The following is a 26,677-nucleotide window of genomic DNA, read 5'->3' on the forward strand; positions in this document are numbered from 1 at the left end:
CGGTTCCCCCTCTCCTGCCTAAAATGAGCTCGCCGTCAGGAGGTAAACAGTAGCAGCTTCCGGGGTGAGCTCGATGACCTGACCCGACGCGGTGCGGCTGCATTTTGTTTAAAATCGTCCCAAAATGGATTACGGCGTTCTTCTCATCTTAGCGGCTTTATTGTCCTTCTCGTCCCCACAGTTTATACCACCGGTAAGCGACATTTCTGCTGCTCGTTGTGTTGTTTAACACCTGGCGCTGACACTGATATCTGTACGCACAAACCTCCACCTCTGATTTATTTTGGCTTTTTTGTTTTCTTGCAGTATACAGAAGACTGTCGGACAGAGATGTACCCACCAAACGGCCCCACGTAAGTGCCATTAGTCAGTTAGTGAGAAAAGACAATTAGAAATAAAACAAAGTGTTTGATAACACAAAGTCTTTGGTAACACTCGTGACCTGTGCTGCGTTCACGTGTTCCTCATGAATCCGGTCATCCAAGTTCACAAGTTGCACTTTCAGCCTGCAGTGTTTTTTTCTGCTTCTTTATGTCATTCCTCAATCTGCCCCAGTTTCTGCATCAGTTGTTTTTTCAAGAAAAACATTTCTCTAAAACCCAAACTGATCAGTTTGATGTGATTCTATAGAAAACCTGAAAATCTTCCTATATAAACTGCAATTTTGGTGGAATATTTGCTCTAAAAGTGGCTCTAACCTCCAGCTTCACTTGGCTGTGCTTTATTTTGGAATTAACGCTGCAGCCACATAATGAAATTACATTTTTAAGTCAGGATTTATTAAATGATGAATCATTCATTACGTGCTTTAGTGACTTACACAACTCTGGAGGACATTTTGAAATTTCTGTGATTAGTCAATCAACAAACCTGCTTTAATAATCATTCAGTCATTAAAGTCAGAAAAATGCAAAGATCTCTCTCTAATGTGGGAAAACCAGAAAATCTAATAAACCTAATATAAATATGGTAATGGTTAGTAAACATCATAGTTGTAAGTTGAAGCCCTAAATAATTTTCCAAGCAGATGCTTTTAAATGATTAACATTGTTACCTAACAAATGAACAGCCTAATTACTTCTGCATTAGATTAAACGATGGTTTACTTTTCAACCAGACTCAGCCTGCACAGCCTCTGCTGCTGCATTTGCACTCCAGATGTATTCACCCTTAAGTTGATTCAAAACATATGTAAAAATCACAGCTACTGAACAGATGTTGTGAAGAGGATGTATCTTTCATCATTATGCTTCAGTGGTTTTACAGCTTTTCCTTTCTAATCAGCTTCAGAGGAGCTGTCAGCTGGTACACAGTGGACCTGGACTTACCGCCCAGCAAGAGATGGGCGGCTCTGCTTACTGACAAAAAAACTGAAGTAAGAAAGTTTCCAAGTACTTTAAAAAATACGGGTATTAAACATCTCATCCTTTTTTTTTTTTTTTAAATTGATGATCTTTTCCTTTTAAGCTGGTCAGCATGATCCAGGCCATCAAAGACCTGGCTGATGCTTTCGTGCCCAGTGGGCGGCTGATAAAGCTGGTTGATATCACGCTGGTTAGTGTCATTTCACCTCTGAACTTTGAATAACTGGCATGTTTTTATTGTTGCAAACTCTTCTGACCACAGTGTGTTTTTAATGTGCCGCAGCCTTTGATGGTGGACACACTCCCATACCCATTCAGTGATGAAATTAAAGGAATTGCTGATGTTTCAGGAATTCCTCTTGGTAAGAGAACGCAACTGTTCTTAATTCATTTCTGGGAAACATGTTCCTGTGAGCTCTGCCTTTACATATATTATCTTTTTCTAATTTCACAATAATTTAGGAGAAGTTGTGTTGTTCAACATTTTCTATGAGGTGTTCACTGTGTGCACGTCCATTGTTGCAGAAGATAATAATGGTGAGTGGATTGAATTTGATGTCCAGGATTAGTATCATGATACAATGTTTGTTATAAACTAAATACTGAAATATTTTTTTTGTTTTTTTTTCCTGCTCCAGGTAATCTCATTCATGGTAGAAATCTGGATTTTGGATTATTTATGGGGTAAGACTATCATAGTTTTTTTTTTTTTTAAAGCCTATTAAGCTCATCTCATAATTTTTTCCCAATCTGAGCTGAGACTCTGTCTTTGCAGCTGGGATGTGAAAAACAAGTCATGGATCATTAGCGAGAAGCTGAAGCCTCTAGTGGTCAACCTCGACTTTAAGAGAAATAACCAGACGGTCTTCAAGTCTACAAACTTCGCAGGATATGTCGGCATGCTGACGGGCATCAAGCCTGTAAGTTCAGTCAGCATAAAACATTTAACATCACATGACAGCTTGGTTTGTGTTGACTCATCCCAGACTTCTAGCTGCACCAAAGATTAAACAGATTTTTCTTGTTTTCCTCTCAGCACAGTTTCACTTTGACTATGAATGAGCGCTTCAGTCTCGATGGAGGATACATCGGTGAGTAAAACAGTTTTTCTCTGCTCTGTTTATACACAAGTGTAGAGAAGCAGAGAAGGTCTGGTGTGTCTTTTGTTATTATCAGATGATCATATCAATCTGTTGACATGTAGGAATTCTGGAGTGGATCCTGGGGAATAGAGATGGGATGTGGATGAGCTTTCTCACCCGCTCTGTCCTAGAAAATGCTACCAGGTATGTTTATTTTATATTTAAAGGTACACTGGGGTTTTTGTTTGACCACTGATGGCCCTGAGGACAAGGTTTCTATGAGCAGGTCTGTTTATGTTCTGCATCTTGTTTTGTAGTTGCACACTGAAAATGTGCACAAAATCAGAACAGCAATGATGTGAAGCACGTTTTTGTTAAGAGCAGTGCATGTTGGTGTCTGGTGGCTGTAATGTTCAGGTGCAATGGTGTAAGAGAAGAAGAAATCGAAGCCATAAGCTGCTGCACAGAATCCAGGTTTTAAGAGATGAAAGGCATTGCAGATCTTTTTATATGGCAAAGAAAATGCATCATTATGTTTATAAGGTCTTCAAAATTTAGATGATCTGACTTTTAAAGTGAAATCCTCTGAAAAATAAAATGCTGAAATCAATTTCACAGCAAGGCCAGTTTATTTATATAATTCCTTTTTAAAAACAAAGCAATTCAAATCATAAATAAATAAAAAGTATTAAGATGTAAAAGAATCTGGCAAACTTCAAAGCTGTGATATTAGTTTGAGCAGAGTTTGTACCAAATTTGTGGTGCATGAAAACAGAATGTTGTCTCTTCAGTGTTATGTGAAAATGTCTGTGTACCAATAACAAACACACTATTATTATCAGCTACGATGAGGCCAAAACTCGCCTGGCTCAGACGAAACTGCTCGCTCCAGCCTACTTCATCCTGGGAGGAAACCAGACAGGCCAGGGCTGTGTCATCACCAGGTCCAGACTGCTCAGTATTAATATCCTGGAGTAAGTACCTCAGACTGCTCTGTACTTCTTTGGGAACAGGGGCAATACATGCTCCTGGACTTGAACCTCTTGTGTCACACGCTGTAGCCCATGCTGGAACCCCTTGGCTATTGGGGCTCACCAATCACATTGTGTTTCTCAAGCATTTAATATAAACGCTACAGAATATTTGCCTTTTTGAGTACAGGGACATACGTTGAGATAAAGTCTGTGTGCTAAATGAGCGTCAAGTCTTCAGTGATCCCCTGATGAAACCAGTCCTGAGCATTTACAGCATAATCCAAAGTCACAGTGACGCAGCTTTCCTTGTGTTTCTCTTGTGAAACACCATATGACAGTTTTGGTTTCAGATCACCTGACTGAACTCTATTTCTCAAATCAGTGGCTCAATGTAGCTGCATGTCACATGTCAAGGTTTTTATGGCGTCACTGTGTTTCAGGATTGACCTAAAGCTGGGCCGGTGGTACGTCCTGGAGACGAACTACGACCACTGGGAGGAGCCTTTCTTCCTGGACGATCGTAGAACTCCTGCCATGAAGTGCATGAACCAGACCACACAGGCAGTGAGTACTGACACACATTTCCTGCACTTGACATGTTTCTGTCACAGATTAGAGAAAGGAAATGTTTGCACATGTAGCTATTCCAGTCATGTGATTTTAGGTCTGAAGTACAAGTCTGACAAGTTACTTTTTTTTTTTTTTCTTCTTCTTTTTTTAAGAACATCACGCTTAAGACCATGTACGATGTACTCTCAACCAAACCAGTGTTAAACAAGGTGAGTCTTTCCCCTTAGAAATTCAGAGCTAGTTAGATCATTTATGTTTAAATAATGTATTTTATTCTTTTCTTTCTGTGCCGTTCAGTTGACTACATACACAACACTGATGCAAGTGTCTGAAGGCAAACTGGAGTCGTATATTCGTGACTGCCCAAACCCGTGCTTGCCCTGGTGATGCCCTTAGCACTGAACTGCATAGACACTGTAAGAGAAACTCACCTGTCTGCACTGCTACCTATTACCTGTCTCCTTGATGTCATTTTGACATTTTTTCTGAAGATTCAGGAGTGTGTCAGCTGTTGAAAATATTAAATGGCACTTCTGTTGAAGAAAATTGGTACAAAAGTGAACTAAACTTTTTTTTTTTTCTTTTACTGCAATTTAACATGTATCATCTGCAGTACGAGTCTATCTCTGTGTATTGTGTTACAAGGTCCTGCTTTAGTTTTTCCCAATCAGGGTTTCAAGTCAAATGTCTGAAAAAGTGTAGTTAGAGGTAGAACCTCAGCACTTTGTTTACTGACCATTTAACACAATACTGACGAGTGTATCTGATTCCTGACCATGTTTTTTTTTTTAAATGTTACTAAAAAGATTCAAAGTTTTACCTGTACTTTTTACCACAAGCTACATGAACTGGTTTAGAATTTGAATGGAATGGTGGAAGATGTCTCAGTTGTTAATCACCAAATTTAATTGGACTTGTTTTTGTTGTGTTGACAACCAATCAGGTTTACCAGCCAGGTTTTCTGCCCAGTCAGTCAGTTTAGGATTAATCGATTAAACAGTTTGATTTTTGGGATACGTGCCATAAGTTTGTAAAGGTAGCTACAACGTGCCTTAAGAAAACAAAAAAATGCATGATCTTAAATAAGCATGATGATTAGGAAGTCTCATACCATTATTTTTGAATTTCTAGCATTTTATTATTTAAAACTTGTTACTGTAGTCAACATTTTAATTACATGAAAAATCTATGGAAACTAACCATTAACAGAAACTGAATATAAAGATGTACCTGAAGGGATAAAAGTAAAACTGAGCTTTGAGCTCAGATCTAAAGAAAAGTTCAGGCTGGAGAAATAATTAGCTTAGTCAGGCTACAACTGAACTTCCATCCTACTGTAATCTCCTTAGACCAAGGAACCAAGTGCAGAGAAAACGAGCTGTACAACAGTAAAGCAGGTCCAAGACAAATTAAAGATTAAAACAAATTCACAACTCATGTTAAACTGATCCTAGAACAGGGGACTAGAGCAGAACTGAACACTATCAGAACTATAAAGATTCAAACAGAGGCTTAACTGTCAGTAATCAGCAGCACAGCGAGAACCCCACCCGATTCCAAATAAATCACATTAAACATTCAGCAATAAAACGAAGTGTTGATTACGTGTGGAGGTTTAGTTTTAGCTGTGTGTGTGTGTGTGTGTGTGTGTGTGTGCGTGCGTGTAGAAGTCACAGCTAGTCTGTGAACAGTATTCTGAGTAGTTGCTCCTTTTAGACTAGAAGAATCATACATCCAGAACAGACTGATGTAGGGATAGTGTTGCTAAAAACAGTAGTCTTTTACATACTCTGGGCAGCAGCAGTGTCTGAAAGACAGAAATCACATCATTTACTTTAACAGAGTCAAATCACATCATTTACTTTAACAGAGTCAAACTATTAGTTTATGTACAAAAAAGCTGCATAGACCTGCATTGATTTGCACATGGTAAGAAGACAATTGTAGCATTTGACCACAACACACACACACACACTTCTATAATCCTAGATGACAAGGATTGTAATCCATACCTGGCTCCTTCAGTGCCTGTGCATTTCCCACCAGCCCAGTCAGTGATTCCGAGTTCCCGCTGAGGATCTCTACAGAGAGGTTGTTATTCTGCTGCTCCTCCACTATTCTCTTCTGAAGCTCCTCCTAACATCCCAGGGCATGGTGGATCATTAGACGCAGACATTTACACTTTGTCTTCTGACATTTCAGGAGTGAGTAATTTATTAGGTGTTACAAACCTCACACATGACTGTGAGCTGCAAGGGTAAGTCATCCACCCTGACAAAGTCCTCCTCATCAGACCTCTGGCTGGTGTTGCCTGAGCCCACCTCCTGCATCAATAATAGAAATAACATCACAAAAGCACCAATAAAGACCATGATTTTGATTTCATTCCAGAGAAAATAAACAATGTTTGTAAAAATAACAAATACAAACAAACTGAGTATGTTTTTAATTAAATTAAGAATCTTCACCCTTCAACTTACATCTACGTTGATCATGACGGGCGAGTCTGTGTCTGGGCTGCTAGTGGTGGTCGACTCCTTGGGCACGTCCTGACAGACTGTAGAGTTTTCTTCTTCTTCTTCAGCAGCAGCTCCAGGTTTACTCTCCTCTTCAGGGCTCTGACACCACACTGTGTTTTGCTCCTCTACTGTGGAGTCCAAAGTCCCAACTGATTGATTGATTTCTGTAAGACAAAGATTTGTAATGAGAGATAGTTAAACCATGTGAACTGAATCTGATGTGAAAATACCAAGATTTTTTTAACTACAGAGATTGTGCTGTTTAGTAAATTTATATATACTGTAGATCTGAAGGCAGCCTCACCATCATCGTTCTCTGAATTGTCATGTTCAGTTTTTGTCTCCTGGGTTTCACTGGCTCTTGGCCCCTGGAACATGAGAATCACACAGGGTCAAGCTAAGAAAGTGTGTCTGTGTAAGTGATGGCTGATGACAGAAAATCTGTCTCTGTGCCTGTGAATCTGACCTCATGCTCCATCTGTCCATCAGCAGACGCCTGTAGGGAGGTTTGTACTTCCACAGGTCCAGCATCAAACTCCTCAATCTCTTCATCCTCATTCTCATCTTCCCCACTGCCGTAGTTTGTCAGGGGCTGAGTCTCTGCCTTGGAGAGACCTGCAAAAGGCAGCACAGGAATAAGATGTAAATGTGAGTTATGTAACGTCTGTGCATTTGAACAGTTTATTGCATACGAGCATTACATGTTAGATTTTCATTTTTAAAAGGTCTGTTTCAGCACAATTGAAAATTTCTCTGCCACTAATGTGAACTAAACATATTATGAAAAAACCTGACTCACTGATTGAAAGAGGGACTCCCTGTCCATCCCCATCATCATCATCTTCAACCTCTGAAGCTTCACTGCTCCGGTTGTTGTTCGTCTCTGTCTGCAGGTAAAGCTCCTGGAGTGTAGGATTGTCTTCCTGCTCAGCCTCATCTTGGTCCTTAAAGACAAAGACACATCATTGTAACACAGTTTGTTGGTTAAAGACGTAGTGTCGACAATGTCATTATCAGTTTTACCTTGTCCTCATCCGAGTAAGCTGGCGAAACAGTTTTTTCACCACCAGCTGTATTTTCCTAATGGGAGGAATAAATTAACACCAAGAGACTAAGGTATGTACGATGGAAGAGTTAACACTTAAGGTCAGAAATCTGTTTGAACGACAAATTTATTATATTAGCAAAGATAGTGGGGAGAAAAAAAACAAACCTTTAGACTGTGCTTGGGTTTACTGGGATGCTCAGCCTTCTTCCTGTTTTTGTGTTTGGTTGCAAAAGCGATGCTGCTGCTGCTGTTGTCCAAATCCTGCATGAGCCTGAAGAAGGCCAGTTCATTGAAGAGGATCTCTGAGATCTCCACCAGAAGGTCCTCCCCGCAGTCCTTCAGAGTCCGGCCCAGAAACTTACTAAGAGAGTCCTGACACCACAAAGTAAGTGTTACATCAGGAGAACTCGTCATTTGATCTGTGTAAACGCAGATCACTACTGTCTGAGGAAGCTGACACTGTTCATACCTGAAGGATGCCTCCCAGCTGTCTGTGAAAAAAGCGTACAAACTCCTTGCTTTCATCATTCTGTTGGGTGAGAGCAAGGACCATGCGTCGCACAGATGTCAACAGCTGGAGAGAACAGACTTCATCCATGTTCTCCTAATGAAAGAAAATGTAAAAATTGCAGAATTTAAGGCCTTGAAAATGTTTAAAATAGTGGCACCCAGTGCTGATGAAATAAATCTAGAAGTTTCTCTGGCACTTCTGCTTTTAAATTGAAAATAATATAAATCTGGAAATTTTTACATTTGATTTCCACTTTCAATTTAAGACTTGTACTATTTAGTAATCAGTTATTAACAACAGTCCATTTTTATTTAGTAGATTCTTTCTTTTTCCAGTTATGGCACACAGACTACTATAACCCACCCTGTAACTACCCAGTGTTGGTTAACCCACCTTAAGGAAGGGAATGACTTCAGTCATAATGGCTTTAATCTGACGGTCCAACTGTTGGGTGTCGATCTGAGGACAGCGTACATCACCAGCTGCACATCCTGCACACACAAATAACTGTCATTTTAATCAGAGATTCAGCAAAATGACACTGCAAAGTGAAGTGCAATGGTTGTACTGTTACAAGTCAACTGGTGTAATCAGGCAAGGTTCTGTGACTGGGTACCTTCCACTGGTTCAGCAGCATTAGCAGAGGAATGTTGAGCATTTGAGACCTCAGAGCCACCTGCACCTGCACTGGTGTTGCAGGGGTTAAATTCAGCTTTAAGCTTCATGCGCTCATACTCCCTAATCCTGGCCAGAGCTTTATCTAAATGAATCACCGTGTTGCCTATCAAAGCAGAGAAAGAAGAGCCAGGGGAGACAGAAATGGGATATGAAAAGTCAGTAATGCATAGTAATGCATCTATACCCAGGTGTAGACTACAGGATCAAACTAAATATGCCACCTCCTAATCCATGCTACCAAAGCTCCCCAAAGTCCATTTCCCATTACCAAATAGTCATCTTCTGAGAAGTGATACTATTGTGTGTTTATGTGATAATGATCCTGACAAGCCCTGAGAAGCCCTGATGGAGAATGTGGGATGGGGTACATAATTTGCTGTAGTTAAGGCAATAAGCACAAGCATTTCAGCTGATTAGCAGGTTTGGGGGGGGGGGGGGGGGCATATATTCCAGATAAGCGTCCCTTGTTAAAATGGCTAATACATGCACTACTGTACCCAGGTCATCATTAGCAAATGGTTCCAGGTTGGAAGAGGTTGACATAGTGCTGTCATTATCCACTGAGTCAGCATCATCCCTCTTCTTTATTGAATCCTGTGTGAGCCTCAAGTTCTTCTCTACCAGCTCCTGAAAAAGATGAGCATACATCTTTAATTCACCCCTGATTGTCCTGGCTGTAAACTAACGACTGCCTAAAACCTCCTAGAAAATGAAGTAGCAGAAATCTCCAGTATATACAGTAAATGACTAAGATGAGCTTTCCTAACATCAAAAACTAAGACATCTCACTCTTGAACCAAGGCATTATTTAGACAGACAAAAGGCCTGGTTCCCAATTAGCAGAACTCTGGGGACCTTGGCCCAGAACAAAGAATTCATGTCTGATCTGTCAAAAGAGACATGGAGAGATGAGGGTCATTTATTTTGTATAGACAGAGCCTTGCTGTCAAGTTTAACTCAAAGACAATGGAGATGGGTGGAGGAAAAATTGAAATCAGAGAATAAAGAAAGACATGGAAGGATGAAAAGAGACAAGATGAGGAAGGATGAAAACAGACAAGACAGAAACTAATGAAAGTGCTAATGAAATGTTAAAAAGGAAAGAAAAAAAAGGGGGAAATGACAGCATTAAGTTTTGAGACTTCAGAACAGACAAAAACTTCAACAGAAAGCAACAGAAGAGAACAAACAAAGGGAAAGGTGTGAGAATTGCCTGCTGGGCAGCAAATATGTGTCTTACCGCGTCACTGGTTGCCAGACTCTCACTGGGTGTCAGCTCAGACTGCGAGCCGGCAGCCCACACCACAGGACCGTGAGGGAGTAACTGGTCGTCAGCTTCACTCTTCTCTGCCAAGTGCCGAGTCACTATATCCTTAGGGAAACGCAAAGAGAGACTATTGTAATTATGGACTGAGGTTCTTAAGCGTCAATGCAACTATATCAGAGGCACAGATATTCTCAGATTTAAGGTGCTGTAGGTTCTGACTGATTTGAAAACCAGACTGCATCACTCCAGAGAGTTTATCACAAGCAGATTCAAACTAGGTTATTGGAAGAAGCAGTATTACAGATCTCAAATCATATTTATAAAAAGCATCTTCACAGAACCTAGAGATTTTAGCACACGTACACATTTTGGATTTATTTTTCTAAGAGAGCTACAGTGCATCTACGTCTGTCCACCACAGCATCATGATTAACTGTCCCCTGTTTCCTCCTGACTACTGCGTCTCCTTGTCTGCTGTCGGGCTGGTCTACCCAGGAAGTGGCACTGGTCCAGACCCTCCCAAAATGACCTTGCAATTAATAAAGTTTTAAATAACTGAGACAGCCCTAATTAAAGTATGTCTGGAAATAGTTTAAAATATCAATCTCTGTACTCAGTCACATTACCAGGCGTTCTGTGACAAACAATCGCTCTGACCTAGAATCCAGATAAGAACTTGCCACATGCTCTGTTTAGAGGGATCAAGGGGTGAATCAGCCTGGATATCTTGTAATCTGAGTCCAGCATGAAGGATTCGAGGACACTGGATTCAAACAGCAACTGAACGTCCACAAAGAAGTGGTCAAGTGTCTCTCTGCTTACCTGTAGGGAATACAGTGCCCTCTGCCGTAAATAGTCTGTGTTGAGCAGCTGCAGCTCATGGAAGAGCTCAATCAGAAAATGGGGCCGGGACTCATTCTGGGATATCAAAGTAGCCACCTCAGAGTAAATGGTCTCCCTCAGTGCCTCGAACAGTGAGAAGTCACTGCTTGCATCTAGAGTACAGGTTCAAGATTTGACAGCATGAGGTTTGGGTGGACACTTGCATTCATGGGTAAAAACAATAATTTGCCATCAAACCTAGAAACTTTGGTTTACTTTAAACCAAAAACAAAACATGCATGGGATGTTTGGGTGAAATAAGAGACAAATGATTCCTGGATTTACATGGTGAGTTTACCTGGTGCTTCTGTGCATGCAATTCTGTTAGAGAGGAAGGGTGTTCTCCAAGCATAGGCTGTGAGTAAGATAAATTAAAGTAATAAAGTAAATTAACCAAATATTAAACATGTGGACATGAAATGCCAAAAAAAAAAAAAATAAAAATATCACTAAAACAACTACAATATGAAATAAATAAAAAAAAAAGTTATTAAGAAAAAAAAATTGAAACAAAGACAGCTCAATGTAGAAAAAATGTATACAAAAAAACGCAGACAAGACGAGTGGGTGAGGGTGTAAAACATTCCCAACAGGTAGTTTTATCCATACCAGAGGAGAGGTCATTTCTCTTATTTCCAAGCTTGGTTTTGCTGTCTAGCTTCTCTTGAGTAAGCCTGTCCAACAGACTCTGATTCTGATCCTTCTGATGAGACGAGGCTGCCCTCTCCTGGCCAAAGTCTGCAGTGCTGCTAACACTGTCACTCTCATGTCCTGAGGAAAACACAAAACATGAAAACACACTAATGAAATTTTGCTCATTAATGATTTGCTAATTTGGTTGGGAAATACACTGAAGGACACCAAAAGTCAACTATGCAACCAATACTATGCTTTTCAGTTCAACTCTGCTTATACAAGATCATGCTGATTACAAAACTAACAAAATTCAAAGTGTGTAAGCCTTTAAAACAATGTGGATTTGGTAATAAATAACTGTTTAACACCAAAAATCACAACAAACAAAGAAACAAAACCTTAAAGAAACGAGTAATGTTAAAACATTCGGTGGACAGTGTTGATTCCATTTTAATACCTTCACTGTTCTTGCTGTGTCCTTTGCTCCTCCTGCGGCGACTTTTAGAATTGGAGGTCTTACTTCGAGAGGCCAGGTTGGCCTGGGCAGAGGCCTTGTGCCCAGCCTTAAAAGTCTTTGTAATAGTTGTAGAATCAACAGGTCCAGGCATGCTGCTGAAACTTTCTTGTGATGCCTGGTCAAAGTCTTGAGGTCGTGAGTGGCGGCTGGTGAAAGCAGGAGAAGAGGAGGGTGACTCTTGGAGCTCATTTTTAGACGAGTGATCCTGGACAGTGTTGTTCGCATAGGTTGTGTTGAGCCAGCCAGCTGGTCTAAGAGGGATCACAAGGAAAATTAAATATAGGAATAATGCCACAAAATGTATTTTCAGGCAACCATAATGGACATACCTTCTTTCTGTAGTGGTGTTAAGAGGAGAGCGCTGCAGTGGAGGAGGGAAACCCATGTACTCTGTTTTGATAGAAGTATTGGGGTCTAACTGCTGCTTCTGGTGGTCAGGAGTAGCTTGACTTGCTGCACCCTGAGAGAACTCACCCATGGCAGCAGGGAATAGTGGATATAAGTTAAAGCCTGCAGAATGAAAATTAGTTCAAGTTAGTGTGTAAATGTTTTTATTATTTCAATTCAAATTTATTTAACTGTCTTTTGAACTAGTCTTGTGCTTCTAATGCATACTATTCTAAACATGATTTGTGTGGAATTTAAGAGCTTAAAGAAATGCATGTCATACCAGGAGGGAATGGGGATAGGGCAGCAGGTGACAGGTTGTTGGCTGAGGGATGCAGGGTAGAGGAGAAAGGGAGGAAAACACCAGGAGAGGCTGAGGGACCAGAGCTGGACTCTTGAGATAAGCTCTGCTTCTGTGTCTGCCAACCTGTTGTCGAGGACAATGGCTGCTGCTGCTGTTGCTGCTGCTGCTGCTGAAGGAGGTCATTCAGGACCTGTTTAAGTCTAAAAGATAAGTATGACAGAACATTGAATGTTTTAAAACATGTACCACATGATACAGACAAAGTGGGACATTTATGTATGCCAGTGCTTTCACCTTTGCACGTTGTTTTGCTGCCAAGCAAGCTGCGTGTAGCACTGGTTGAGCTGATGCATGACCAGGTGAACCTGTGGTGATGACAGGTTGTTGGGTAACATACTGTACTGACCTGTCAGCAGGGTTTGCAACATATATGACAGTGTCTGTGGAAGGTGGTGAGAGAGAACAGCAATGCTTTTTATTGTCTTCTGTTTAAAAAGAGAATGTAAGGCACCAAATGAATATGACTGAATATAAAACTATTACAAAGTTTGTGTCTGTACATGTATTTGTTAAGGTCACTAACCTGCTGGTCCTGCAGAAGTGTTTGACACATGCTGGTGCTGAAGTCCAGCTGTCTCTGCAGCTGGCTGATCTGCTCCTGCCAGTGACATGAGCCCTCAGCAAAGGAGAGCTCTGAAGCCCAGCGCAGGTTTTCTTGTCTTCGTGTACGTCCATGCTGACTTGCAGATTGGTTTAAAATTTGCTGTTGCTGCTGTTTGGCCTTAGTTTTGTTATGAAGATATCCACTACCCTCACCTGAGAAGGCTGGTGGAGGCTTCAGGTTGCTGCAGATAAAGAAAAGTAAGTACAAAATGTTAATTGACACATTACAGATAGCACTAATTGACAGTGACAGAATTCCTTCTGCCTCCACTTAGTCTGACCTTCCTTGATTATTTCTGCTAGTGTAAGAGCACTGGTTCCTGCTCGATGGGTAGATGTGGATGTCGTCATCGGAGCTGCTCTCAGCACATTCCTCCTGCTCCTCCTCTGCACCCATCTCCGAATGGTATTCTTCCTCCTCCTCCTCCTCCTCATCATCATCATCATCAAGGTGACCAGAAGTGGAACCCCATGTTGCCATTGTTCTAATCACACAGCAAAATCTTACAGCATGTATCCATTTGTGAAATATTCATTTGTTTTCATTCCTATGTAAACTAGGGGAAAAAAAACTACTCGGTGGCAAGTGCTCTGCTAAAATATTTATAGAATAAAAAAAGCTAACCATTCTCTAACTTGGACCTTCATGAGACAGACCATTGGAGACATCTCTTTCCTACCTCTCATCTCTACTGACAGGCTGAGAGGGTGTAGCAAGGCCATCTTGGTCATCAGTCCGACAGGGAGAGTCATTGAGACCACTACGCCTCTGATGTTCAGCCATCAAGGATTCCAAGTGCTTTCTACGTTGGCGCAGTTCCTCCCGCAGGATCTGGTGGCGACGCATCTCTGACCAAAGCTGCTGACAATGCCAAAGCAGTTAAGGTTGGTTAAGCAATCTGTACTGTTCTAAACATAAAGATCACATTCTGGCATCAGACTAGTGAAAGCTGAAGGTCTTACCTCATTGTCAGTGACTGAAGAAGTAGCTGCTTCTGGAGCAGTGGGTGTGAGCACTACTGAGTTGCTTTTTGGTCCAGAGGATGAAGAAGCTTGTACAGTGGCTGGAGTGGAAACAGCAGCTGGGACCTTCCTTAGCACACCTTGCTGACTCACCATGCTGGACACAGATGACTAGAATGGGGACCGCAAGAGATAGTATATTCATGGTTATTTAGAGGATGTAGTTTTTCGTGCCATTTGGTGTATTATTAATAGAGATGTTTCTATTTCACAGCGAGAACAAGATACTCAAAACAAAATTTAAATTCTACTTAATGATTCAACTTCTTGCCAAATCTTTTAGTTCCTTGGCATTTAATTGGAGTAACAAGACCATGTGTGTAAAATACCTGGAGGTCAGGACAAGCCCACTGGAGGTCCTGGATCTTGCCTTGGATTTCGATGAGCCTCTGGCGCTCTTCGTGGAGCTGCTTTAACTCCTGTTTCTGCTGAAGAAGTTTCTCCTCATAGAGCTTCTCTCTATGTCCAGAACAGTTTTAATGCAATGCAAATTAAGCAAAGTCAGTTAAAAATACTCAAAAAAGAACACGCAAAAAATTATGTTTTGAACATATACTGGAACTAGTGGAACTACACTGCTTGTCAGACAGGTTTATGAGATCCATACGCTATACCTGGCCTTGCTGGAAAGAGTGAGGTCTCTGGGATTCTGTTTAGATCCAGCTCCCAGTGATCTAGCTGCAGTAGCTCTGGTATTGTTTGGCTGCTGGTGTAAAGCTTCATCCTCATTAACTGTTGTGCCATCTGTGTCATCACTCTGGATACAGTCAAACACATGATGTCAGTAATTCCATACCAGAAAAAAAGTGTTACTCTTTATCCAAAAACAGCCTTTAAATGTTAAACCTGAGAGGCCGGATAGATGCAAATTTTCAAGCTTAATGAGAAAATACTGAATCCAGTGTTTGTTTTAACTGTTGAAAATCAAGAATCCTGCACACAGGGACTAATGATCTTAAACATCAACACTATAGTATCTAAATATTCACTTATCTGCCTCACCTGTACCATGGCCACCAGCTCCTGTAACTGTCGGAGTTTCTGCTTCGCTGTCTGTCGATGACCCTTCTGAGCAAAACCTCTATCGTTCCCGAGGCTGCTCCTCCGACTAGACCCTGATGCCTCACTGTCTGCAGCCACAGCCTGTGCCCCTTCCTCATTATCAAGACAGTCCTCATCTTCATCCTCATCCTTTACTTGCTTATATGGTGTGTCCCTATTGTATTGGCACTCTAATAGGAGCAAAGTTACAGAAATATTAATAACTTCTGTTATTCTGTTAGTAAAATCATGCCATCATGCTTTTCTTGCCTCCCTTTAAACTGCATTAACAAAACTTAATAACTGCATTAATAAAAGTAAATACAAAAAAAAAATCAGAGCACTTTTTTCATAATTTTGTATTTTGATGTGTGGAGGTGACTGCTGACTAGCTGTACTTCTTTGATGATAAATTAAGATATAATATTGTCAGGTTTTGGTCATAATAAATAGCTACGACATATATCTGCACAATTGTGTTGCCGTGTCCCTATGCCAACACAATCTGAAGGACAAAGCTAATTGAAATCTAGCACTAACAATTAAATGGAACGATAACATCCGCAGACAAATGCAATTCCATTAGCTTTAACTAAAGCACTTAATATATATGTTGAACAAAAGAACCTACTAATGTTGTTAATATGTTCCATTTATTAGACTTATCATCAAATCTTATATTTGCTTTTATTTTTATTTAGATTTCTTTCAAAAGCCATGTGATACACTGAATCTCGTAGAGGAAAGTTGATGGATGGTGTAGCAGTGGTCTGTGTGTATGCAACAAAGTACCTATGGCTGAGGGGATGTTGAGGCTGCGGAGGTTGGCTGCTGACCGGTTATTGATCTCACACTCAGTGTTGAGTCTGCCATCTCGGTTGTTAGTGGTGCTCCTGCCACTGCGTCCGTTGGTTAGGCTGTTCAAGTCTGTCCAATTCCCACCTCGCTGTGGGTTTCTGAACAGATACAAGCACAGTAGTAGAATTACACACACCGTAATCTATGCTTATACTGTAACTTGAGGCCAAAGAGGCTGGTCTCAGTATAATTTAACCTTTTTTTCACAAACTCTGTGTTTATTTGTAATGTTTATCAACTGTCTAATCAGGAAAAAAAATATATAATTTTCTTGTTTTTGCTACATATTACCTGATATTAGTTACAGGCTGGCGGTTCTCCTGCTCAGAGTCAAACATGGTTTCAAACATAGAACTGTCCTCTGTCTCATCTTCCTCATCCTCTTCTTCATCATCCTCTTTCACATTCTCATTGACCGCATCCACCATCATATCAGAAGTCTGCTCGTAGTACTGAACTAGTTCTCGCAGTTCATTCAAACGCTTGTGGACCTCCTTTAGCTTCCTGTAGGCAGCATCAAAGAACAAAGTCTATGTGAACAAATGTACACTCGTGTTAGTTAAAGTGTGTATGTGACACACCAGGACAATCTCTTCACAACTCATCCCTGTAGTAGAGAGCGTCACCTACAGAAAAGCACCCATATAAAAGGTATCTTGTTCTAGAATACTTTAGCAATGACTGAAGCATGTCAGCAAGATGACAAGTAGTAGGTTTTAAAGCTGCAGTGTTATATTACACCAACCTATATTACAACACCCCCACCCTTCCACTGATATCTGACCTACCTATTCAGTCGCTGTATAAAAACTGTGTTTTTGTGTACCTCAGCTTGTCTGTGGAGTTGGAGCTGTCCTGGTGTTGTGTAATTGAAGGATGAAAGGAAGTGGAAGCTGAGGTCCCATCAGAGCAGAAAGCAGATGGACAATCCAAAGATACTCCCATACTCAGACTGAACTGTGTCGACAAGCCATGACCTGAAGAGAACCATGTGCACTTCATCATCACATTATAAGGAAAAAAGCCACAGAAAGAAGCAAACACCCTTGAGAAACACTCTTACATGAGTTATTATTGAGAGTCTGGTCTCTGAGTGAATGCAGCTCCTGCAGTATCTTGTCCATTGTTTGCTTTTTGTCATGGAGTTCTTGGAGTTTAGTGAGTTTGGCACTGGCAGCAGTTGCTCCAGTATCTAGCCCAGTGTGAGGTCCAGAGGCAGAGTGGAGGAGAGGCCTGTGCTGAGGTGGCCCAACAGCCTGGGAAGCTCTAGACCAGCCCACTTCCCTTGAGAGGGAAAGACTCTCTGCTTGCCGACGGTTGTCTGGCACTGCTTTAGTCTAAGACATAATAAGGTGACATTTTTTTTTTTTTTTTTTTTTTCACAATTAACAGTTTATATACATTTATTGTATGCATGGCTTGTAAAATAATAGCCAGGTCTCATATCTAGAAATGTGTGTAAAACACTAGCCACATGACTTTCTCCTTTTTTCCCCACAATGGTCAGGAGCCTGCACTCCTGCAGTGTCTGCCCATGCTAAGCAAACAAGTGCTGCATGATGACAAGGAAGCAGCATGATATGAATGGATTTCCAGCACCAAAAACTCCTAGACTTATTTGTGAACAAGAGAAAAAAAAATGCCATTTGTTACAGAAAAGGTGAAGCTGATTTATTGGTTCTTGTCGCATGACCCACTTTCTGGGTTCTGAAAAGTTAGGATTTTTTTGATATCACTGCAGGGTAAATATGCATGGAAGAACAGGAATGTAGTAACACGTCACAGTGCTGTCACTATTGTGAGCGTCCTTGTCATGCATCTCCATTTAAAATATCGAACTTGAGCAGGCGAAAGGCACGACACGTGAACAACCCCTAAAGCTGTTAATTCCAATGTTACAGATTTCCATTTCTCTACATTGCAGTATCTCATCGAACAGTACAAAATTAATATCTTGACAGTGTTATTTAAGTAATGTATTATTGCTTCATTATCATTGTATAGTTACAGTAGAATGTAGAACATATTTCTACATGACATAATGCTACTATTTAAGGAGAATATGGCAGCACAGTTGCAGTGTCTGCTGTACCTGAGAATCATGTAGCTGGTTGTGGAACCGCTGGATCAAATCGTTCAGTTCATCATTCAGCTCTGATGTGATGCTCAGGCCTGACACACTCCCTGTGGTTTCTGTGACAACTACTAACAACAAATGTCAAATGAATGAAATATCTCATAATTTTGCTTAAATTAATTATTAATACAAGTAATAGTATATGGGAAAATGCCACACAATTTTGTCAATGACCTTCCTCACTTTCACACTAGTCTGCACTTAGCCGTGAACACATATGTGGGTCTCACCAGTGTCTTCAATCACAGCAAGTGCCTGTTCCGCACTGTGCTGCATGGCCATTAGTGCCTCCTGTCGGCCCTGCAGGGCCCTGAGCTGCTCCTGCTGCTCCAGCATCTTCTTCAGCAGCTCGTGCTGCTTACGCAGATTCTCCAACTCTTCCTTCTGGTTAGCACATACAATTTCTGGCCTACCACCCTACACACACACACACACAGAGACACGAACACACACACCATTACAAAAACCGAGTTTACATAAACAACAATAACACTGTAGTGTTATAGAAATGGTAGAAAAGGCTATTTTCATGCCATGGCACAGAAAATAAGTCTGATAAACAACATTTTAGGCAAAGGAGGGTCATGCTGCTTCATTTCAATTTCCTCATGTCAGAATTTAAAAACAACATAAGGCCAATACCTAATACCCAATAGTGCTAACAACAGATAACGCAATGGAGTTTTTGTAAACACACAACTGTACACACTTGCATTTGAAGTATCTGAAGAACGAACCTCAATGTTAAGTGAAGTGCTCTCTGCCAGTGAACCTGAGCCCACTGCAGAGTCCAGGGTGCCTACATCATCCTCCTCATTCTCCCGTGCCTATGGAAATAGTAAAGAGAACAGCAAGTGTTTCAAAAATAGGAAAAAAGCCAAGTATACAACAAAAAATGTTTTTCACATCACCTGCTTGCCATTTTAAAAAGTAACAGGTTAGTAACAGGAAATTCAAATGGCATAGATGCAAATGCCTACATGCCTCTGCTAATGAAAAGGATATAGACAGCAAAAAAATACTCCAATTACTTTAACAGTGACAAAATAATCTAGATTTTTGGCAAATGTTACTGTATAGCTATTTTAGAGAAATACTTCATCAAGGCACAATGATCAGGAAAAAATATTCCACAGCAAACAGAGGTGACATGCTATGTCCTAATTTTGATAATTACATGAATTGCTCTCCACTGTTGCAGTGTCTAAGGCCACAGAGAAATATAGCCATTAAAAATGTATGTGTGCCAGACTGCCAGGATAACACCACAAACAGGTTACATTTCAGCTGTGAATTAATTAAACATCCTTCATGCATGACAACATATTTGCCTGAAAATGACAGCTTTGTCTGACAGCATGGGGAAAAAAAAACAAAAGCACATTTTGTAAAACGATGTGTGAAACTAGAAAAAAAACTGCTGATAAATATACTGACCAGCATTTTCTGCAGAAACCGTAAATAGGACTTTTCTTGCTCCTTGAGGTGGTCAATAAGATGAGAAAGACGCTCAACATTAGCCGGTACATCATTCTTCTCCACCAGATCATCCCTCATGGAGCTGGCCTTACTGATGTACTCCCGGATCTGCACCAGTTTGCTCACCACCTGAGACCGATACAAAGAGAGGCGGGTGTTGTATGAGTGTGGATTTCAGAAAAGTAAATGAAGAGAAGAAAGAAAAAGAAGACAAGGTAAGCAAGTTTCTGTGGCTCCACACCTCAGACTAGGCTAAACAAGAACAGAAAGGGGGTGGGCACAAAACTCACTGGGCACCAAGGGTGGCATATTTATAAATTGCCCTAAATACAGTCTTGTTTCAGCTGCACTAGCTCTCCCTCACTTTCATCCTAGTTTTAGTTTCACAGCAGCTGTCTGAAGTGCAGTGATAAGAAGACAATGCCATTTATGTGAAAGGGAACCTTGTTAAAAATTTTGCAAGGCCATCTTAACTCACCAGAAACTATAACAACAACATGATCATTTTGTTTCTTAAAAGCAAAATAAACAACCAAACTCTGATGGCTTTGGTAATCCTCTGACTTTTCCTCCAGCACCTCAGCAGTTCAACATACTTATAATTTACTTATTCAGTAAAATACCCTGGAATCCATTTGATGGACATGCACCAAAATATTACCTGACTGCTGTCGAGTCTGGGATCTCCTCTCCCATATTCACGTTGCACCAAGGGCCCTCTTTCACTGCCACCACGGCTGAGCTTTGGAGTTTCCTTACTTGGAGCCACAGGAGTTAACATATCCCTAAGTCCTGGGCTTTGCTTCTTGGTTTCCTTGGTGATGGCTGGGGTTGCTGGGGCAGAGGAGGAGGGAGGAAGAAGCTCTTTGCTTTTGTTAGTGTTTACATGAAGAGGTAGGAAGTTGTAGGGCTTCTTGTTCTCTCCAGCTAGCTGGCGCTGGTTGTTGGCAGCTGTGACACGCCCTTGGGAGTCACTGCCAATGCTCCTCTGAGTAAGAAAAGAGGAGATAAGTCAGACAAATCGATTCTGGTCGTTTCTTTTAAAATCTCAGGTAAGTTTGAAAGTGTTTAGGTTACACTACCAAACAGTAGTCATGGATAACTATGCTGTGAGCATGTATTTATGATTTATTAGCCCAATAAAAACAATGCTCCAGATACAAAATCTTCTCCCTGACTCCACTTTGACCAGCAAGGAAAAACTCTACAAATATTGACACATTTTCATTTTGTTGCTTTGCTTTCCCCATTCAGAGATTACATTTTTGGCACTGTAATATCATTCTGCCAATCTCAGCACTGCAGCCATTACAAGCTAGTCATACAACTCCATACCAGACTATAAAAAATGTCTTGCTATCGTGTGCATCATATGTATTAGCATTTAATCACTGAAGAAGAGGTACAACATTTTTGGGGGGATGGCAGTGTGACAACTATTTTTTTAACTTGTGTTTGAGGTTCTGCAAAAAAATTATGCCTGATAACTTAAAAAAAATTAATTGCATTCCTGGGATACACAAAATATTTCTATTGGAGCACAGTAGTTTTTTTTTTTTTTAACCTCATCGAGGTCTGTGAAATTGATCCTCTGACGCAGCTTGTCTAGTTCAGCCTGGTCTGGGACAGACATCTGAGTGGTATACTTGATGTGTGGAAAAGAATGAGGAGTGCGTGCTCTCCTGCGACCGGCCCCAGGAGTGGACTCTGGCGAAATGTCATTAGTCAGGCGGCTCTCCACCACTACCGCAGACAGCTTCTTCTTGTTCTTCTCTGAAGATCGGTTTGCTTTCTTTTGCTGTACACCCCAGTCCTTACCAAAAGCAAAAACATATGATTATTTTATATGTTTACTGTACAAATATATAAAGGTATTTATTGTTCAGTCACACCATTGCACCATGATATTGTACTTTACAGTTTGAAGATTGTGGTGAATTAGCTGTACAGCACAGAAAGTACATCCATCCAGGATAAGATTATGTGAATATAAAGCAACCAGTCATATGCCTATAGTTTCTATAAGGTTCTGATTGTGTTTACCATGTTGTTGAGTCTATCTTCCAGACTGCCATTGGTTACAGTCCAGTTGTGCAGGTCTTCTCCATTCTCATCAAAAGGAGTGCCTCCAGTTGCCATGTCACACAATTACTTGCTGGAATTCAAACAAAATGCATACTAGTCACTACACAGAAACCACAGAACAATAAAGTTAAAGCTATAGCCCACGACCTTATACAAACAAGAAACAATAGACAAAGTATGCATTTTAGTGCAATATGTAACATTTTCAAGTAACGTTGACGTTAATACCTGTCACTGTAACGTTAATCCAACGTTAAGACCATAAAACAACAGCAAACTTGTCTCATATCCAAATTAATCAATGACATAGCTAGCTAGCAGCAATAACCGCTACTATTACTAAGACCGTGCTTATAGCTAATTTGATATTAGTTACTACTAACGTTAACGTTATTAACACATATGTTTTATAAACCCACTCTGTGCTGACTGTTAACAGCTAACAATTAAGTTACATGAAATGCGTCATTTCTTACGACCAGCAGTTAACTTTAGCTAACGTCCACTCTCCAATCACAACCAGCTTGGAAGCATCTGCTCGTTAACTACGTCGATCGTGTAACGTTAGCTAGTGCCTCGTTTTTTGTGAACTGACTGTTAGCTCCCGCTGGGTTTGTGTGTGTGGCCCGCTCGGACTCCCGGGGAAAAACAATGAGACGTTCCCTCCACCGCGGAGCAAGTTAGCGCGAGCTTTCTGTAACGGGGACAGACACCGGCTAACGTTAGCTTAACAGACTGAAACAGACCTTACTGTTAGCTGAAACAGACCTCACCCTTTGCTTAAACACACTTTAAAACGTGTCCGTACGGCGCTTGTTTTTTCTTTGGGGAATTTTAGCTCAACGTTTGTGACCTAACGCTAGTTCCGTCCCACAATCGCCATGGCAACATGCAAGGGACCATACCTGCACCAGCTAACCCGCAGGTTAAGGTTAACTTACCTACGTTGACCGCTGTTGAGAGAACAACACAACACCAAGCGGTATTTTTGTGTGTAAAAACAAAACTCACAACACCTGATGCTAACAAACTGCCAGGGTTGTTGGGTTAGCTGGCTAACCTAGCTTGCCAACAGCTGCTCACTATTCAGCTAACTTTAAATGTCTCGATAAAACTTGACGCAAACAAACATTTTAGCTGGCGTTAGTTAGCAATGCTAAACGTGGAGATGAAAATGAACTACTTACTGTAACAAGCTATGGTTTGCAAACTGCCAGGTGGAGCAAACACTGCCAACAGCAAACGCAGCACTTTATCAAAAAACAAACTATTAGTTTCATTAATTAAAAACACGCTAGCTAACTTAGCTTAGATTTTAAGCTAACGACAGGTATTAAATATTACCATTCAGAGTGAAAGTAAAGTAAATATCGTTGCGTAGCACTTGATATATGACATCAAGGGTTTTACAAGTAATATCTGAGTCTAGTTATAGTGAATTGATAAATAATAATATCAAGTCGGTCCCAAAATGCTGCAACTCCTGGCCTAGCGTTAGATCCTGGCCTGCTGTAAACATTCCAATACAGCAGGTGGCGGTATACATAAAGTTAAGGTGCTAGTTAGCTCGACTACAGGAAATCTAATTGCAGGAAACAGTCACATCGCTTCGTTGTTCGTTCGTTCGTTGGGGTATCTAACTTGTGTAGTTGAACGTGGTATGGATGTTAAACTGGCGTGAAGAGAAGTAAGCGCTCTATCCATATTATCATTTATCATCGATTAATACTGCACCTCGAATCCTTTGTTTTGGCTTCCGCTCGAACCGAGTCGTGTCGTCGGCTAGCCAGTTAGCCCACGTAGCTAATGTGAGCTAGCTGTGGAAGCAAAGCTAATTACATTGTCGTCCCATTAATCCAATCAAAAAGAGACTGTGTACACAAGTGTTTTAATTTTTTTACCACCTTTGTAACCAACAGAAGACATAATGGGGTCGTCGAAGAAGCACAAGGAAAAGAGTCGCGACAAAGACACAGAAGAGCGCCGTCGTGAACATAAGAAACATCGACACAAGGAACGCGACAGAGACACCTCAGATCGGGATGCAACTCGTGATAAAGAGAAACGAAAGCGCTCCAGGTCCAGGGAAAGAAGTGGACGGGAGAGCCGCGGCAAAGGTGAAAGGAGTAGCGGGGAGCCTCGGGTTAAAAAGGAGAAAGTTGATCCCGCGTATGAGGAGAGCAGCACAGCAGTGGAGCCTCAATCAGCAAGCGGAGATGCATCTCTTAGCATTGAGGAAACAAACAAACTCAGGGCGAAGCTGGGTCTGAAGCCTCTGGAGCTAAATGAGGGCAAGAAGGAGCTCGGGACAAAAGAGGATCCAGTGGCGGCTGAGGTCATTAATCCTGTTCTCATCCAGCAGCAGAAAGAGATCAGAGAGAAACTTGCTGCTATGAAAGAAAAACGCAAACTGAACCAGAAATTGGGAAAGGTCAAAACGCTGGCTGAAGATGACTGGCTAGATGACACAGCTGCTTGGGTGGAGAGAAGCAGAAAGATGGCAAAAGAAAAGGAAATGGCAGAGAAAAGAGCAAAGCTTTTGGAAGAGATGGATGAGGAGTTTGGTGTGAGCAGTCTGGTAGAGGAGGAGTTTGCGCAAAGCAAAAAGGATGCCTACACTTCTTGTGATCTAAAGGGACTCAAAGTGCAGCACAAGGTAGAATCCTTCAGTGAAGGTCACACTGTTATCCTGACCCTGCAAGACAAAGGTGTACTTGAAGAGGAAGAAGATGTGCTTGTAAATGTGGGACTGGTTGACAAGGAAAAAGCTGAAAAAAATGTTGAGTTGAAAAAGAAGAAGCCAGATTACAAGCCCTATGAAGAAGAGGAGAGTGTGGATGACATGGTAACATTTAAGCCCCGTTCTGTGCTGTCAAAATATGATGAGGAAATTGAGGGCGAAAAGAAAAAGAGCTTCCGGTTGAATACTGGGGGTTTCGCTGATGGGGAGCGAGAGCGGGAACTCCAGGCCATGAGAGATACTCTTCGAAGTCAGGCTCAGTCCCTGGATATGCCTGCTCTCACTATTGCCTCAGAGTATTACACACCTGAGGAAATGGTAGGCTTTAAAAAGACAAAACGGCGTGTGAAGAAGATCAGAAAGAAGGAGAAGCAGACAACTGTGGATGAACTTCTCCTTGATGACACCCGCAGTTCTGATTTTGGCTCCAGGACACGTGGTCGAGGCCGCAAACAGCTGGAGGATGATAGTGAGGAAGTAAAGGATGAGGAGACTGGATTGCCACAAAAGGTCCCCCAAATGTCTGATGACATCAGGATGGCCGACATGGACATAAGTGATGATGATGAAGACTTCATACCTCATGAAACGTTTGCAATTGAGGAGGATGAGGCAGAACAGGAGCTGCAAAAACAACTGGAGAAGCAGAGGAAGCTAAAGCAACAGCAGCTTCTCAAAGACTCTGGAGAGAAGGTGGCAGAGCAGATTAAAGAGCTTGGTAAAGAGAACAATGACAATGATCCTGAGAGGAAGAACAACATTGTTTTTAATGCAACTTCAGAGTTTTGCAGAACTCTGGGTGATATTCCAACTTATGGACTGTCAGGCAACAGAGAGGACCAAGAAGACATTATGGATTTTGAGCAGGAGGAAGAGAAAGATGATGCTGGAGGTTCAGACTCAGAAATGGATGAGAATGTTGGATGGAGCACAGTTAACTTGGATGAAGAGCAGAAGCAGCCTGACTTCTCCACAGCCTCAGCCACCATTTTGGATGAAGAGCCAATTGTCAACTCTGGCCTTGCTGCAGCCCTGCTGTTATGTAAAAACAAAGGTCTGCTGGACACGCAAATGCAGAAGGTAGCCCGTGTCAAAGCACCAAAGCCTGCCCTAGCCAATGACAACTACTGCATTGAGGACAAGATGGGCTTCGATGACAAATACAGTCGCAGAGAAGAATACAGAGGCTTCACACAAGACTTCAAAGAGAAGGACGGCTACAAGCCTGACGTCAAGATTGAGTACGTTGATGAGTCTGGGCGAAAACTCACTCCAAAAGAAGCCTTCAGGCAGCTTTCACATCGATTCCACGGGAAAGGATCTGGAAAGATGAAGACAGAGAGGAGGATGAAAAAGCTGGAGGAAGAGGCACTGCTGAAGAAGATGAGCAGCAGCGACACCCCCTTAGGGACGGTGGCTTTGCTTCAAGAGAAGCAGAAATCTCAGAAGACCCCGTATATTGTGCTTAGTGGGAGTGGGAAGAGTATGAATGCAAACACCATCACTAAATAAGTATTGGGCAAGAGTGAATTATCTTACAAACATGCTTAGGTAAACACATACAAGATTTTTAAATAATTGCTATAGTGTCATGCTCTAGTTTGTAGAAACCTTATTGTTGCAAAGAATTGTTCAATAAATAAAACAGCAGAGAAATGTTTTGTTCTTCTATCAAATGTTCACAGTAAAAAATAACTTTTAAATTCATGGCATTTCTTGCATGTGTGAGACAAGCTGAGGAAGAGATTTCCTGCAGATTTTTATGTCAATGTGGTTTCAAACAGCTAAAATGACAGAGAATAAAATAATTGAAATCTGAAACACTGAACATGCTCTGGAATTGCATGTTGTGGGTTTTTTTTTTTTTTTTTTTTGAAAACTTTCCAGACTGGCTCCAGCCCTTGTGTCCCTC

At 41.3% G+C, this 26,677-nt stretch overlaps 3 protein-coding genes across 21 annotated transcripts; 2 read left to right on the top strand and 1 right to left on the bottom strand.

Moving 5' to 3' along the window:
* Window positions 1-41: 41 nt before the first annotated feature.
* Window positions 42-11,353, top strand: asah1b (N-acylsphingosine amidohydrolase (acid ceramidase) 1b). 4 transcript variants are annotated; one of them, XR_004463122.1, is made up of 16 exons: window positions 42-193; window positions 307-353; window positions 1,285-1,375; window positions 1,468-1,554; window positions 1,648-1,726; window positions 1,827-1,901; window positions 2,003-2,048; window positions 2,140-2,284; window positions 2,401-2,455; window positions 2,569-2,650; window positions 3,289-3,420; window positions 3,861-3,984; window positions 4,143-4,199; window positions 4,288-4,406; window positions 7,791-7,942; window positions 9,248-11,353. XR_004463122.1 is itself a non-coding variant. In XM_026303935.1 (15 exons), the coding sequence occupies exons 1-14, from the start codon at window positions 125-127 to the stop codon at window positions 4,375-4,377; spliced, it is 1,179 nt and encodes a 392-aa protein (XP_026159720.1). In that variant the 5' UTR covers window positions 42-124; the 3' UTR covers window positions 4,378-4,406; window positions 7,403-7,427. The 4 variants fall into 4 exon arrangements, 3 of the variants coding, with proteins under 3 accessions (XP_026159720.1, XP_026159719.1, XP_026159716.1); XM_026303935.1 differs by lacking the exons at window positions 7,791-7,942; window positions 9,248-11,353 and adding an exon at window positions 7,403-7,427; XM_026303934.2 differs by lacking the exons at window positions 7,791-7,942; window positions 9,248-11,353 and adding an exon at window positions 6,491-6,715.
* pcm1 (pericentriolar material 1) lies at window positions 5,104-23,585 on the bottom strand. 16 transcript variants are annotated; one of them, XM_026303927.2, is made up of 41 exons: window positions 23,370-23,582; window positions 23,213-23,275; window positions 21,984-22,095; window positions 21,505-21,753; window positions 20,602-20,928; window positions 19,899-20,069; window positions 19,199-19,288; window positions 18,692-18,878; window positions 18,417-18,529; window positions 17,388-17,661; window positions 17,151-17,301; window positions 16,616-16,828; window positions 16,259-16,422; window positions 15,428-15,657; window positions 15,040-15,182; window positions 14,755-14,884; window positions 14,366-14,536; window positions 14,083-14,264; window positions 13,684-13,887; window positions 13,323-13,584; window positions 13,034-13,104; window positions 12,719-12,939; window positions 12,378-12,558; window positions 11,989-12,299; window positions 11,505-11,666; window positions 11,194-11,250; window positions 10,836-11,008; window positions 9,987-10,118; window positions 9,244-9,373; window positions 8,685-8,849; window positions 8,462-8,559; window positions 8,027-8,161; window positions 7,723-7,929; window positions 7,533-7,589; window positions 7,309-7,453; window positions 6,976-7,124; window positions 6,814-6,877; window positions 6,471-6,673; window positions 6,222-6,320; window positions 6,003-6,126; window positions 5,104-5,797 (listed from the first exon to the last, which is right to left on the bottom strand). In XM_026303927.2, exons 3-41 carry the CDS (start codon window positions 22,077-22,079, stop codon window positions 5,772-5,774), a joined length of 6,267 nt encoding a protein of 2,088 aa, XP_026159712.1. In that variant the 5' UTR covers window positions 22,080-22,095; window positions 23,213-23,275; window positions 23,370-23,582; the 3' UTR covers window positions 5,104-5,771. The 16 variants fall into 16 exon arrangements, with proteins under 16 accessions (XP_026159712.1, XP_026159698.1, XP_026159705.1 ...); XM_026303913.2 differs by having other exon boundaries at window positions 13,034-13,179; window positions 23,370-23,579; XM_026303920.2 differs by having other exon boundaries at window positions 13,034-13,179; window positions 14,083-14,261; window positions 23,370-23,578.
* Window positions 23,578-26,593, top strand: sart1 (spliceosome associated factor 1, recruiter of U4/U6.U5 tri-snRNP). The gene is made up of 2 exons (XM_026303930.2): window positions 23,578-23,712; window positions 23,945-26,593. Exon 2 carries the CDS (start codon window positions 23,953-23,955, stop codon window positions 26,275-26,277), a length of 2,325 nt encoding a protein of 774 aa, XP_026159715.1. The 5' UTR covers window positions 23,578-23,712; window positions 23,945-23,952; the 3' UTR covers window positions 26,278-26,593.
* The last annotated feature ends 84 nt before the right edge of the window (window positions 26,594-26,677 follow it).

The sequence above is a fragment of the Mastacembelus armatus genome, chromosome 1 (genome assembly GCF_900324485.2).
Source record: "Mastacembelus armatus chromosome 1, fMasArm1.2, whole genome shotgun sequence".
NCBI classification, from domain to species: Eukaryota; Metazoa; Chordata; class Actinopteri; order Synbranchiformes; family Mastacembelidae; genus Mastacembelus; species Mastacembelus armatus.